This window comes from Halichoerus grypus, chromosome 5, assembly GCF_964656455.1.
Source record: "Halichoerus grypus chromosome 5, mHalGry1.hap1.1, whole genome shotgun sequence".
Classification (NCBI taxonomy): Eukaryota; Metazoa; Chordata; class Mammalia; order Carnivora; family Phocidae; genus Halichoerus; species Halichoerus grypus.
This window is the reverse complement of record NC_135716.1, coordinates 62,330,945-62,347,387: the sequence shown is the minus strand read 5'-3', so window position 1 is coordinate 62,347,387 and position 16,443 is coordinate 62,330,945. Positions and strand designations below refer to the sequence as shown.

At 35.0% G+C, this 16,443-nt stretch overlaps 1 protein-coding gene across 1 annotated transcript in view; it reads left to right on the top strand.

Annotated features, from left to right (window-relative positions):
* Positions 1–12,073, top strand: part of C5H8orf34 (chromosome 5 C8orf34 homolog) — a 372,149-nt gene extending 360,076 nt beyond the window's left edge. The window contains 2 exon segments of the mRNA XM_078072311.1: positions 8,131–8,190; positions 11,138–12,073. Coding sequence (XP_077928437.1) covers positions 8,131–8,190; positions 11,138–11,145 — 68 coding nt within the window. The 3' untranslated portion in view covers positions 11,146–12,073.
* The last annotated feature ends 4,370 nt before the right edge of the window (positions 12,074–16,443 follow it).

The following is a 16,443-nucleotide window of genomic DNA, read 5'->3' as shown; positions in this document are numbered from 1 at the left end:
TTTATATCTATTTTATTGAGAATTTTTATTAAGCCATATATCCGATAAGGGATTAATATCCAAAATGTATAAGGAACACATATAATTCAATAACAAAAACAACAAAAAACCTCAAATAATCCAATTAAAATATGGACAAAGAAACTTAATAGACATTTTCCACAGAAGAAATAGAAATGGCCAATAGGTACATGAAAAGGTGCTCAACATCACTAATTATCAAGGAAGTGCAATCAAAAACACAATGAGATATAACCTCACACCTCTTAGAATGGCTTTAATCAAAAAGGTAAGAGTTGGTGAAGATGTGGAAAAAAGAGAACCCTATACATTGTTGGTGGGAATGTAAATTGGTATACCCATTATGGAAAACAGTATGGATGATTTTCCTCAAAAAAGTAAAACTAAAACTTCCTTATGCTCCAGCAAGCCCTCTTCTGGATATATGTTCTAAGGAAATGAAATCATTGGGTCTCATTCCTGATCTAAGAAGGAAAGCTTTCAATTTTGCATCATGAAGTACAATATTTGCTATAGGTTTGTGTGTGTGTATACACTTTTATTAGATTATGAACATTTTTTTACATTCTGAATCCATTGAGTTTTTTTTAAATTGTGAATAAATGTCAAAATTTATCAAACTTTTAAATCCATTTTTAAATATTTTTCTCACTTATTATATTATTGTGGTTAATTTCATGGGTTAGTTTTTGAGAATTAATCTGGTATTGCATTTTGCAATAAAACCTAACTTGATAAGGATGTTGGTAAAAGTTTGTTTAGGATTTTTATATCTATATTTATAATTCAATTGGCTTATTTAGGCAAAAAAGTTTCCCTTTAACACAATTCTTCTGTTATGCATTGGAATCAACATTAGCTAGCCTCATAAAATGTGTTGGGGAATATTTCCCGATGGATTCTCCGGAAGTGTTTGTGTAACACTGAATTTTTTTTTAATGATTAGAGGAATTCAGTGGTGGAGCTATATGGGCTTCAAAATTTCTTCGTGTAAAGAATTTTTAACTATGAATTTAATTTCTTTAATAGTTATGTGACTACTCAGATTTTCTATTTCCTCTTGTGACAGTTTTGGTAAGCTTTATTTTTCCAGAGATTTGCTCATTTCATTTGAATTTTCAAATTCATTCTTACAAAGTATTTGTAATATTTTCATATAGCTTTTAGAAAAATGTGTTCCAGTTCTGTGATGATCTCTCTTTTTTAATTAATTGATTTATTTTGTTGATTATGCAGTCATAGATTATAGATTCAAGGTCAATGGATGCGAAAAATGTAAAAGACTTCGGGCATTATGTTTTAAAATTACCACAGCCAGCAATTAACATCTATTAGACATTCTAACTGTATGAAAAATGTGCCCCACCTTCATTTTCCATTCATTTGTTTCTGTGTATCATTGTGGATGTTTTATTCTGATCTATATTCAAGTTTATTATTTCTCTCTTTAATGCTATCAAATCTGCTGCTTAACACATATCTCGACTTTCAAATTTCAGTTACTATATTTATTTTAGCATTTTCATTGGTTTATTTTTAATTTCTAGTTCTTTCCAAAAACTCTAAATATTGTCTTTCATTTCTTATTACCCATACTTATTTTGAAATCTGTGTTAGTCCATTATTTGATTCCTTGTGCGTCTTTCTATTCTCTGTCATTTTCTCTTGGTTTTTGATCACATGATCTTGTCATCATGTTTATTTATTTTAGATTAAGTGTGAAATTGTATATGAAAAATTGCAAAGATAATTTGAGGCCTAAAATGATGTTATCTTCTTCCAGATAGGATTTTACTTTGTTTCTGGGGTACTAGTAATCCTAGATTATTTGAATTCAACACAAAGTTGAGAAGATTTTAAGTAGGCTTTATTCATTGACACGGCTGGTTTATTCTATTTTGCCCTTATTCTTATAGTGTGGCCCTTCAGAGTAGCAACCCCAAACCTAGGAAATTACTGTGGGTCATCTTCCTCAGTAAGCCTGGATCCCCAATTTTTGTCCTGCCTGCCTATGGAAATTTTGCAAGTTGTCAGTCTCTCAGGACTTCTGCAACTGGTAGATACCTGTAGAGGAACCATGTCCCCAAATTCCATGCTCATTTCTGTTTATTTTCTTATTCTCCTGGATATTGACCATTTAATACCTTATTATTTTGATAGATCCCTGATGCTCTGTCTGAATAATTTACCCAACCAATCCTGGATATTAAATTTCTTACTTCAGTATATTTCAGTAAATGTGGGCAAAATCAGGACATTTTCAGATAATTGCCTTTAGTTTCCAAAGATTAAGAAAACATTTCTTTTTCATTGCTTTAATTTCTGCCAAACAGTGCCAGACACATAGTATATGCTTGCTAAATATTAGTAAATTCTAAGTTTTTACTTTTAGGCTAGGCATATGTCATATAAAATGGTTTCTATTTGTGCAAAAAAAAAGGACAATTTATCTTCTAAACCACCAGGACTTGTCTCTTGCTTCTTATTAGGTTTTCTACTTACCTTTAATGATGTTATTTTTAATGACATTGTGTTTTTACTCCTGTGTGGAATTTGTTCCCAGATACTTGCTAGGTTCTTACTGTGACTGACTAATGGACTCACTTTTTTTACTGTGAGTATACACATGTGTCATTTAATTATCTCAGTGGGAGGCTAATTTTCTTTCTAGACATATGATGGAGTGTGAAAAAACTAGGAGTCAGAAGACTATAAGGTCCTCGTCCATCCTTGTGGTCCCCAGGCTGGTAAATTGCAAAGAATGGGCTCATACTCACTCAGGTGCATCTACAGTTGCTCGGTTCTCAGATTTTAACATCAGAGGTACATTAACTCTACCTCTGGTAAAAGAGTAAAAGAGTAAAAGAGTATGCTTTCCTTTAAGATTTTGTGCCAAATAATTTTTGCCTTTTACTTACTAACCAAGAATAATCTGTCTTCACTTGTGAAGCTACAGTTCATTTTTTCTGATTTTCTTAATTATTCTATGGCTTTTGCATTTAGCTTGCTGCTTCTAATATGCCTTGGCACTAGCAGAGGAGAGAAGGATTTTATAGTCCTACTTTGGGACCAAAAGAGTGACCTCTCCCTTGGGTGGTTGATGGGTGATATCTTTTGCAGTGTTCTTATATTCTCCCAGGCTGAAAGAATTCATCTCATTTCTACTAATTGGGGTACCTGCAGCCATACCATCATTTATCTCAACTCACCTTATTATTTCACTCTCCTTTTTCCTCTTATTTCAAACTTAAGTGCTTATTTACCTCAAACTAAAGGGAAAAAAAATCAAAGAACAAACTGTTTTCTCCAGAAGATGCTATATTTCCACTGTCTGAGCTCTAAAAGTTGACTAGCATAGTCTCCTAAAAGGTGGAATAAAAGCTGAAATGTATTTGTTATTAGGATCTGATAAGAAATCCTAGCCTGAAGATAGGCATTGTGGCTGAAGAAACTACTTGTGTAGGCATAATGAAGAGGGTATATGAAGATAGAAGAGGAGTTCTAAGCACAGAACTTCAAAAATGTGGCATAATAAATCTTTTCACTGAGAAAGTTAGTGTCTATCCTATTAGATATATGATTTAATAATGAATTAGGAAAATTGTCACATAGGCTAACATAAAATAGAATTACAAAGTCTATTTGAGTAATTAGGGTTATATCATTCCATTTCTCCTTAAAGCCTATTATGAGTAATTGACATTTTAAGGTTTACATAGGAACACCTGTATCTCCAAAAGAAGAGAAAATGGAAGAGAACTTGCTAAATTTTTGCTGGTATGTGCTAGGTAGTATTTCCTTTAATCCTTGTGACAACTTAATATGTAGGTGATATTACTCTGGTTTTATAAACTCAGATCTGTTAAATATCCTTTCCCCAGGAAACACAATTAAAAGTGCAATCTACATTCTAGCTCAATCGAAGGCCATATGTTCTACTCCAAAAATGTCATTCCATCTCTATAAGCTAAAAAAAGGAGGGGGGGAGGGAATGTGTGTATAGATAGTATCAAGAGAGGAATTAGTTCACTGAGTGCAGAATTTGTGTCATAAAAAAAAAAAATACTACAGAGCATGAAAATAAGAAAAAGTGACATATAAAGAAACCAGCAGTAATACATTTGGGTAGAAAATCTGCTTTTAATATAAACTTCAACTTGATTTAGTTAAATTTACACTGTGTTCCAAATTGTTATCTACATGCAAAGTCATCCAGAAAATTAAGGGAGGCATACATGATAAACGTAAAAATTAAAATTTTGACAGAATAAAATAAATAACATTTAGTAATTACATTAAACATGTTTTAAATCCCATAGTTAGATATTAAAAATAGAACAACTGTTCAAAGCAGGCTTCCAAATTTCTTAAAAATGAGTTGTTTTGAAATGTTGACTAAATATTCCAAAACTATATATCAACTTCAGTATAATTAAACATTCTTCAAACCAAAAACATGGCTTTTCTTTATATTATTAAACATATGTTATATGTTACTTTCTCCTTCATATTAGGACACAAAGGATTATCCATTTGTTAACATTTAAAATAATTTTCAGAAAGTTTCTACTAGCTATGCAAGGCTTCATAATTTATAAGTTTCTTCCACATATTTAATCCCCAAAATTAACCTATTAGGGAAAATTTATTCTTAATGTTCCTATTTTACATTGTAAGTATTCAACACATATTTATTTAATAAATATTTATATATTCACTATTGATTTACTTAATAAATATTTACTGAATGAATTGAACAAATGAAAGAATGAATAAATTTAGGTCATATTGTTTAAGTGACCTTTGAAGATCACTTGAGAAATGGCCAAGCCTGAGTCTCTATCTTCTGATTATTCAGGGAGGCCACAATGTCTAGAAACATAGACATATCTATCTAATAAGTGGTTTATCCGTCTACACAACAGAACATGATATGTTCAATGACATTTCATATGTTCAGTGTGTTGTTCCTCTGTTGTAATGATAATTTAGTCAGAGTTGCAGTGAACATAGAGCATTAATGCAGCATTTACATCTATCCCTACATATGTATTTGTGATCACTGCCTCAGGTGATTTGTGTTGCTGTTTTTTACTATAGACCTGTACCTAGAACATTCAAGAAGAAAGTAAGCAGGTTCTAATCTGTAAACAAAAATATTACCTTTATTTCTAGACTTTATGGCTACTCTCTAGCTTGCTCTTTCTTCCCCCGACCAAAGGTGCTTCATTTCTTAATCCCCCTAAGTATGGGTAATAATGGCCATCCCTGTATAAGTAGTCCTGCTTCACAGAGGGAAGCAGTGTAAGGCTGGATACCTAAGTCAGTTGCCACACGAGACCAAGTGTTATGCCAAAGTTCAATTGAGAAACTTGAGATCAGTTAATTCTGTCTTTTATTTCTCTTATCCTTGGCCACTTTGCCTTGCCCCACTGTCCCTACCAAAATAAAATCTCCTCATATGTTTGTTTCTTAAGCACTGTGGATCTATTTCCCAGATCTTTCCTCTGGGCCCTATGGAATTGGAATTTTATTTCCAAACTGATTGTTTGTCAGTGCTATTCAAAGAACACTCTTCATAACCCCCCTCCTTTTTTTTTTTTTACCTTATTTGAAATGGTTTCTAGAAAAGCTGCTACTCTTACCTTTACCAGGAGAAGCTGCTCCTTCTTTCAGTTGCCAGGTGTCAAATACCATGAGATAGCATTAACGTTCTGCCTGAAATTCTCCTTTTTGGGCTCAAGCCATTTGTCTGGCTGTCCTGTTTCTTTCCTTGTCACTATAATCTTACCAATCACTCCTATTCTTTCATGTGGGGTGTTTATATTTGATTCATTGCTTTTCTCTCTGCCCCAATCTTATCATTAGGAAAACTTAATTCCAACTTGGGAGACTTATCCAATGTTTTACTATTATAATTCTTTGGCCCTCTCAAATGTAGTGATCTTCTAAAGTAATGCATTTTTTTTTTTTTTTTAGTCAATTGTGAAATAGCATCCAACTCTAACATCTTATATTTCTATAATCCATTCTCTGTCCCAAACCTTCTGCCCTTAAGGCTATTTCCTACTAAACCTACACTTCAATCTAATTTTGTACCTAGACACTTCACTACTTTTTCTTCAAGTATATCCAACCACGGCTGGCTTCATCCTTCACCCAAAGTCCATGCTACACAGAACAGTGATACACAAAGTGTGGTCCACAAACCAGCCACATCAGCATTAGCATCAGCATCACTTTGGAAATTGTAAGAAATGCAGTTCCTTGGACCCCACTCCACAACTGCTAAATCAGAAACTCTAATAGTGAAGTCCGGCAACCTGTGTTTAAAAAACCCTCCAGATGATTCTAATATGCTTAAAATTTGAGAACCACTAATACAGAGCATTAATTCAATTGCTCTCTTGCAAGCACCTTTAGTACCTTTGGGTGGTAAAGAACATTTAAATATGAATGCATCATTATTTCATTCAAAACCCTTCCATGTTTAAGATTTCTAAAAGTTTATCAAGTTCTCCGGCTTTATTCAGCATCCACTTGCCACATACAATCATCGCTTTCAGTCCATATTTTTTTTGTAGTTCCTATTTATCTAAATTTGAATACTGCAACACTGTCAAATATCCACTACTTAATGATTCTTGCAAAGATGTTTCCCTTATAGTCTTCCTCTGAGAGGGATGTTGAGCTAACTTGCTCAAAGTCATGTACATAGGAAGGGGTGGAATCAGAATTTGAATTCAGGTCTGAGTACAAAACCCATGCTTTTTCAATTTTGTTGCTGAATTATTTGAAACAGCAGTTGCATTGAGATAAGTCTTTGACTCTGGTTGAATCAGAACTTACCAATGGATCTCTACAGATTTTTAAAAAATGAGTTATATGAAAATCTAGTATCAAATAACTTTGATAAATACCAAGTTACATAGTTTTATTTATTTAGTACCTAAATTTATTTAACTTTGATAAATATCAAGTTACAGAAGACTTCTAAGAGCCTTTATTTAATATGCTGGTGTGTATTTTGATCCTCCAAAAAGCAGATATGGTATGTTGCTGTCCAAAATTCTTTTTTTTTTTTAAGATTTTGTTTATTTATTTGTCAGAAAGAGTGAGAGCACAAGCAGGGGGAGTGTCAGGCAGAGGGAGAAGCAGGCTCCCTGCTGAGCAAGAAGCCCAATGCGGGACTTGATCCCAGGATTGTGGGATCATGACCTGAGCAGAAGGCAGATGCTTAACCAGCTGAGCCACCCAGGCATCCCTGTCCAAAATTCTTTGACCAAGGAACCATATTTTGTGAATCATTCATATTAACACCATGCAGGACTAGCATTCCAAGATTTGCTTTGGAAAACTTGGACTTACTCTATTTCCTTTCTCTTCAAGAAATGTGGAATTGCTTATCTTCCTTGAGTCCTTTAGTTCATCTGCTTTTTATTTATTTATTTATTTTATTTATCTCCATTCTATTTCCCCATTCTTTTAAACTAGAATACTCCTGTCCCTTTGTCCCATTAGGTACTGCCCTTCTGCCAGGGATGCATTCAGAGGAATTACATTTAGCATGTAATGTTATGTGCCAGGCATTATGAATAGAGTGTATATGTATTTATATGCACTACTTTTATAAATCTCATAATAACTTTGTGATGATGACATTAAATTGCAAATATGATAGCATCACCATTCTGTGATATATATATATCTAATCCCGACTAAGTTGTGTTAGGGTAGCCACCTGAACAGTGTTACTTTCTTGTCTAACCCATGCTGGACATAAGAATTATGAATATGATTTATGTGAGATCTTCTTAAAGTCTACATATATATTCAAAACACTAGCTGGAGGGCATTTTGCCCTAGATTTTATTTAAAAATCAGCAGAAGCTTGAATTGAAAATGACTGGAGTACGGAATAAGAATATACACACCATTAGGCAGTTAACGTGTATGTAATTGCAGCTCATTATATACTCTAAGTGTAGTTTTTTCATATTAATTTCAATTAATCTTCACTAGAAATTGTTTAACCTGCTAGGGAATTATGTTTAATAGATTTTTTTTTTCCTGGTCCAGCATATTATCTCTTTTTCTTTCACTGTGCAGGTTCTGCTGATCTTCTCCTTTGTGTTCCATGCTCTTCTTGTCCTACCCTGGTCTACTCTGGTATGTTTGCTCAGGGCACTTAATATCAATGTCAGGTAATTATGGGTACTATCTACAACTGCTCCAAGTTTAGATTTTTTTAATGCGTAGTTCTCATGACCTCTAATGAAAAAGAGATTTCCTTCCTACTCTGCATAATGTTTCCTTTCTCTTTTTGTGATGTTCTATGGATCTCAGGCTTCTCATTGAGTCTGTATTCTCCCATGCTGAGGAAGTAGGATGGGAATTTAAATCCCTTCTCCTTGGCAGGAAAATCACTTTTAGATAGAATTGAGATTAAAACGTATTTCCCCACTCTGTGAAGATCATGAACTTTATGACACCATTAAATATATCTTAGAGATACAGAATATCAGAACAATTTTACATCCATAGACATGAGGCTACTGTATGAACTGGATATATAACATGAATAATTCATAGTTTCTTCTCTCAAGTATGTCACAGAGATAAGCAAAAGGTTGTTTGTCCTTAGCACTCACAGAATCACAGAATATCAAAATTAGAATTTTAGAACCATGTACTTCTCTTCCAATCTAATGCTGGTATCTTCTCTGCAATGCCCCTACAAAATAAACATTCAGTCTTCAATATCTTGAGTAATGGGAAGCATTCTACCTCCTGTGGCTTCTCATTCAATTTTATTCTGGTCTAATTGCTCATTAACCTAATAATTCTATATTAATAAATCACCTGAAGAAATAATTTCTGCAATGCCTTGCTGTGTAGTTATCAGAATATTATGTTCATTGCACATATTTTATAATAAAACAAAAAAATGTTTTATATTAAAACATGGAAAACGTGAAAAGATGTGAACAAGCCAATGACCAATAAAAAAGAATTGATTAAAAAAGTATAGCAATCTATATAATGGAATACTGTTGTACATCTTATGAAGGATGAGATATATATTCACTGGATAAATACATGTATTTATACTGATATTAACTGGGTCTACATATCTATATCTCTATATATATTCTGATGTGGAAATATTCTTGTAATAATGTTACATTAAAAAGTGAGTTACAAAACAGTATATTAAATAGATTTTTTGTCATACACAATGCATAGACACACAGTCATATATGTACATCTTCAGAATACTATCTGGATGGTTACAAGCAAAAATGTCTTGAAAAGATATCTGCATCCCCATGTTCTGTGCACTATTTACAATAGCCAAGATATGGAAAAAACCTAAGTGTCCATCGACAGATAAATGGATAAAGAAAATGCAATATACATATACAGCCATAAAGAATAAAATTTTGCCATTTGCAACAACATGGATGGAACTTGAGGAGATTTTGCTAATTGAAATAAGTCAGGCACAGAAAAACAAATAACATCTGATCTCACTTATATGTGTAATCTGAACAACAAAATCCAAGCTCAAAAGTACAGAAAACAGATTGGTGGTTGCCAGAGGCAGGGATTGGGCAAAATAGGTGAAGTTGGTCAAAAAGCACAAACTTCCAATCATGAAATAAAGAAGTCATGGGGATGTAACATACAGTATGGTGACAAAAACAAACAAGTAAGCAAACAGTTTGCTTAAGTTGTACAAAATGTTTAAAACCTACTTCAAATGAAATTATTTTCTTTTGCCCCAAAATCTGAATCCTTTAGCTGCCTTCTTTCTGGTTCTTTTTGTATCACAGACAAAAATTTTATCTCTCTTCCACATCATAATTCTACCATCGTAGGAACACACAGATCATGTTGTTCTCTTCTTTCGTCCTTCTAATGTTCTTTGTATAACATGTAGGTATATGGCCCTTCTACCCAAGAGATCTAAATAAGTAAATCATTCATTTGATTCATATTTAATAAAGACCTAAAATAAAACAGGAACTATGCCAGAGAATAACATGTCACTATCATATGTGACATAAGCTTACTAAATGATGAAGTCACACATTGAACATGATTTATATAAAACACTGCAGATTATCCTCATGTAAGCATTAGGGTGAGATAAGTGCATGCAGCAGCGAACTCTACCTTGACTAGTAGTCAAGGGCCTAGAGAAAGTGATATTGAAGACCAAGTCCTAAAGAAGTAGTAGGAGTTAGTTAGATAAAGGAGTTAGCTGGGATTGGTTGGGGTAAGCAAAGTTTTCCAGATAAGGGAAAAGTTATGTGCAAAAATAACTGGATTCCCTTCTTTCCTCTTTTTCTCCCTTTATCCTCTCCCTCTTTCCCATCAAACAAATACTTATTGAGCAAACACCATATGCAAAGTATTCTTTCAGGTCCTGTAAGTAAGTTGGAGATTTATGTTTTTCTTTCAAAGTATTTATGGTCTAGTAGAAGAATCAGAAATATTACATATAATAAATTATATTAATATATTAATTAAATATTAAATATTTAATACAAATATTAACAAAGCAGGAAAAAAACAGATAAAATATTCTAGGAGCATGGATCTTTCCCCTTGCCATCATAATCAGATTCCTCTAGGAAAAAAATAAAGGAATTCTTTTCAATCAAGTAGTATGGGCACACAGTTCCAGTGCTGAAGTAAGGACTTGTATGGCCTGATCTAGCTTATGCCACTCTAGCTTCCTAAATTAAGCTTTCATAATTCCTTCCAAGATAGTAATTGTGTACATCCCTTGCAAGTATTTCTCATTGGCTATATTTCTCCCTTGGCTCCCTCCTATAAGAAGGGAGGGAAGCCAGTCTTTTTCAACAGTCCAAGATATCTGTAGAATATCTAATTCTAATTAAATATACAAAAAGGGTTTATACAGACACCAGAAATTGACATCCTGGCAACAAAATACAGCTGACAGAAGTGGTACCCTAAGGTCAATGCCATTGTAAAAGTTTATACAGGGTATAGGAAAACATTAAGATCCCAAACTTTCTTTTAATATGCTGACTATAGAGGTATTATTAAGCACATTTTCTTTTGTTTTGTTTCTCCCCTACAGGTCTGTGAAGCAGGCAGAAGTTGCAGGTGGTCCTTAAAGAAATTGCAATTATTCAAATCCTTATGTATAGTTCTAATTTTATTTACTATGTGTCATCATTTAGAGAATGGTTATTTTTATAATATCAGTAATAAACAAGTACTCTTGTAACCAGGGGGTGCCTAAATGTGTAATCAGAGAACACTAACCCTGGCAAAGGATTCTGGGATGGTCAGGATGTCTGCTGCCTTTTGACATGGTTAGTGTCCTGGGTTTAGATTACTTTATACCTAGTTATTAGGATTACTATTTGATACATTAAATATTGCCTGATTCAAATAACTTTGCTTAAAATTTTTCTGTATTTTAACTTGTGTAGGGTTTTCTACTTCTTATATTTTTATAATATTTTCTCATTTTTTAGATTAATAAACATTATACTTACCCACATGTGCCAAGATGTGCCATTTAGGTCTCTCTGGGAGTTAGCTGTTTGGTATCATCACCTGCCATGTGTGTTTTGTACAGCAGCGAGAGACATATTCTCTACCACTGCTCCTTCCTATGATCATCTTCCCTGTTCCTATCAAATCAAATAATTGATATGTTAATTCAATAAAGCAGATCAATAAGGAATGAAATGCATGCCCCAAAGCATATGCAATGAATATTGTTTGACTATTTATCCAATTACTGAACTCAATTAAAGTTATCCATTTTGCATTTGATATATGCTTGCTTTTGGAATATATTATGCACTGATGCTAAGTGAATGGATCTAAGTAAATCTATTGAGTATCTCTATTGTCTGTTTTATCTTATTTGTTTTAATCTAAGTTTGCTTTCTGGACCTTTAAGGCATATGGTTAAATTATAAAATTGCCTGTATTACTGTCAAAGAAACAATATTAAAGGCCAGAACATGGTTAAAGAATAAACAAAGAAATTCTGATTGTATGAATGACATTATATTCCTAAATTAAATATTATAATACATTTTCTTCCCGTAACACCTTCATATGTACAGAAACTTGAGACTAATTTTCATACAATTTATTGGTTTTTATAAGTAGAAACAAATTAAAGGCTTAGAAAATACTATATTTTGAGCAGAAAAGAGAGAAGTCAAGAGTAAGTTTATGGGACCAGAACCCTCCTCTACTTAAAAGTCCTTACGGTAAAGAATATCTTCAAAAATGTTTTCCCTATTAGGAATAGTCTTTCTTTAAAACATGTCATCCCTGATGCCTTCATCTGAGCTGTATTTTCCTCCAAACTTCACTTGGTCAGTGTTTGTCTGCCTCTTGCCCACCGACATTTTCCTGGAAACAGTCACTCTCCTAAGTGCCACACCAACCTCAGGAATCAGACTGACCAGGATATCAGAGTGTATGTTGCTGACAAAGCTACCAAAGACATACAAAGCTGGACACTACTTATTAAAGTAGTAAGGATAGATTTTAATCAGTGATAAACTATTGCAATAGAGAAGAGGGTCCAGCATGAACTGAACTCAACTTTGATTTGTGCAGAGGTGACTGCACATTTCAAAGGAAGAGAGAGGCAGTAAGGATGGGAATTGCCAGAGCTTGAGGAGAGGCAGGGAAATGGAAATTTATATAAAACAGGAAGGGGCAGTGACCCATGTGAAACTCATTTGGGTTTGCTTATTGAAGTTTGACTTCTGTCCTTCCACAGAGACTGGAAGACAGGGGCTCTATCTTCAAGTGTTGGCAGGAACAAACAGTAAATTCTTTGGCAGCCTTCCACTTTCCCAGGAAGGAACTTAAGGGGGCTGCAACCATCATCCTGGAGATTCTGCCTTGATTGTTAGAAAATATGTTTGTGTTTGTTCATATCTTCTAATGTGGGAGTGGGTTGGAGTGGATGAAACAATTTGGGCTCAGAGTCTGCAGTTTTTATAGGCCAAGGTTGAGGCCTGGTCAAGAAGAGAGCTTAGGGGAACCAGGCTAGAATTTGGTCAAGAAGAGAATCTTCATCAATGCTGGCCACACACACACACACACACACACACACACACACACACCATGGTCTCTGCCCTGTCTTCTTTGTCAACCGCTATAATCACTTTTGGAGTCCAAGGACAGAGGGCAAGGCCAGTAAACAGCTAGAGCCCAAATCAGGAGATTTCTCCAGGTTGCTTTTCTATCTCCTCTTTCAAATGTCGTACATGAACTCTGAATCTCCAGGCACTCACCTTGACTCCCATTATTCATTTTGCTTTACCTTTCTTTCTTTCTTTCTCTTTTCTTTCTTTTTCTCTTTTTCTTTTTCTTTCTTTCTTTCTTTCTTTCTTTCTTTCTTTCTTTCTTTCTTTCTTTCTTTCTTTCTTTCTTTTCACTGTGGAAAATGGATCATAAAGGGATAAGACTGGAGGCCAGGAGAACAGTTAGGACACTGTTGCAGTAGTCAATATGAAAGACAGGAAGTGCATGGATAGAAGAAGAATCTAGATGGGTAATGATTACAGAGGATTGGCAAGTGTTACAGATAATGGTCAAGTTTCCGGCCCAAACACCTGGTAGTGACATATGTTTGGATTGAGGGGAAGATGCTGAGTTCAGTTGGGGACTTGTAAAGTTTAAAGAGACTGGGACACATCTGAGACTTTGAGCACGATCAACATAAAAATGGTTAAACAGCGCATCATAGAAATCAGGGCAGTAGATGGCATCATCCAATGAGAGTGAAAAGAGAACAGAGCCTCAGGAACACACCAGTGCTTAACGGACTGGAAAAGTGATTTCAAGAGCAAAGATTTTATGTGCACCGGACAGAGTGGGTGGCCCACACAATGTTTCTAGGAAGTAGAAGGTCAAAATCAATGCACTTCTAGGTCCCTGGTTCCTGTAAGCACAGCTGGATTTCAGGGGGGGAGAAAAGCATGGGCTCATTTGTTGAACAACCTTTAGTAGTCTAGTTTAATGAGGCTGTAGAAACTTCCTGTGGGTGGATAGATGGAAAAACAGCTGTGTGTGTGTGTGTGTGTGTGTGTGTGTGTGTGTGTGTGTGTGTGAGGAACATAGAGTTTCCCTTATTTAGAAAGAAAAACTAAGGCATTACTAATTTGAGGTCTCTCTAGTCAGTGTGTGGAGGCATCTACTCTGAAAACTCCTTTTCCTTTGGTTAATAGTGATGAAGAGACAACTAAAATCTTTAGGAAGAGCTTAAGAATTAGTCCAGCTGTAACATTTTTACCTTCCTTTTTTTTCCCCTCAAACTAATCACACATAAGTTTTTGGTTGATTTTAAGGAAAATAACCAGTGCCGGCTGCTGAACTCAGAGTCTTAAAAGGCATTCCTTTGAGAGAGAGGAGGGAACATCTTTCCCAGTCCTAGGGACAGAGCTGTTCCCCTGCTGCAAATTGTGGCTTGCCCACACTATAAATATTTGTTGGTTTTTCAACTTGCATTTGGCTCTCTTACCACTGTTCTATTTTTTTTTAAATGTCTATGATGGCTTCTTGTCGCTTTCAAGTCCTTGATGTTTATAGAACCCGTCTCTGGGAAGTCAACATAAGTGGCGTTGGATATGAGCAGAAGCCATGATTTGGCCACTCCCCTCAGTATTGGAATCATTTAAAATGTGCCTGAAAATCCCCGAGTGCTACCTGCACAACAACAGTGGTAAAATGACCCACTCTCTGAAAAATACTGTGGTCACACAGACTGCCTAGCTAAATGGCAAGGGGAGTGAATGGCTTTGTGGATGTGCGGTGCACATGGCTTCTCGGGGAACATGGCCCACCTATAGTTTAAAAAAGGAGTCGTTAGAAGAACTTGCAACTCACTGGTTAGACTTGCATTTTCCAGTGTAGTACAGATCAGCTGTGTCTGAAGGGCCCTTTATAAACCACGGGCATTTCACTGAGTGACCAGCCCGAGATTTACCACCTGGATTCTGAGTCAAAGGGGGAACTGCTGTGCTGGTAGAAATTTTACTACTATATTTTGCAAAACTTTTTAGGTAAAGATAATGAGAATAAACAGGAAATATTCCTTGGAGCGTCATCAACATCATACTGTCAGTGGCTTAAATTGAGCTGTGGAAATGTGTGCTTCCCTGTGGAAAACAAATATGTATACATCTTAAGTAAGTTATGAACCAAGGTTTTAGCATCTTTTATACACTTGTTGTTTGAATTCCTTGTGAAATATCTTTCTTGGGGTCTGTGATAGAGGTTAGTATTGTTCAACCTAATGTAGGTCTCCTCTTCTTCCTGGGCATTTGGGAATATTTCCCAGCCCCCTGAAGCTAAGCAGGGTTACAGGATCAATTCTGACCAACGGGCCATCAGTGCAAGTGACTGTAGCTTCTAGTCCAGAGCATTTGGCACAGGTGTGAGTTCTCCACAGTCTCTTTGCTGCAGCGATCCTGCGTGTTAGAGACTGAGGTGGATTGAGGTGGCAGGGTCTGGCAATCATCTCCTGAGCTTAGGAGTCTGTTATTACAGCATAGTTTGGCTTATTTTGAATAATATTAGATCAAATTCTCTATTTGCAGAAGATGATGGCTCCAAAATTTGCAGTAGACACTGTAGACATTCCTGAGCTTAGAGCAGGTACAACTGATCATGATCCTTTTAAAGAAACTATGAGTTGTACTTTGAGAAAAGGAGATTGCAACTAGGTACATTCATAAAATAAAATGTCCATCTAAAATAAGTCTTACCTTAACTTATTCTTTTTGTTTGTTTATGGTATCACAGATTTAACTCTTATATACATTAACATACATGCAAGACAGTCATGTCATTTCATTTAGGATTATATCTCTTCAATCTTTCTGGGATTTTGGATTTAAGTGACTCTAGAACCTCAAGATAGAATTAAGTTTCAGATGGCAAATAAGGGAGTTAGCTTCCCAAGGCTATGAAGTTTATCAAGTACAGTTTATCAAGTACAGAGGGGATATTACATTTCCATAGGCAGATCCTAGCCACAGACACCAGGGTTTATGGAACGGATTGTATAATTTCATGTGCATTACTGTTACTTTTTTAACACCCTATTTTTATCTTTGGTTTATTTTGTTCTCAAACGGGAATTGTATGCCTTGGAAAACTCTTGTTACTGACAGTAATAAAAGTCATTGGAAAATTAAGTTTACAGAGGGACTCTTTGCCAATGATAGTCAGATTTAAACATAGCCTTCATATTAGAAGAAGTATTATTGTGCCAAGCAGACATCTGTTGAAGGAGGAAGGCAAGGATGGTGTATTGTGGTGATAAGATCATATGGTTTGCTGTTAGGTATGTGTTTGAACACCTCCTGCATTCTTCAGAAGCTGTGTAAATTTAGGAAT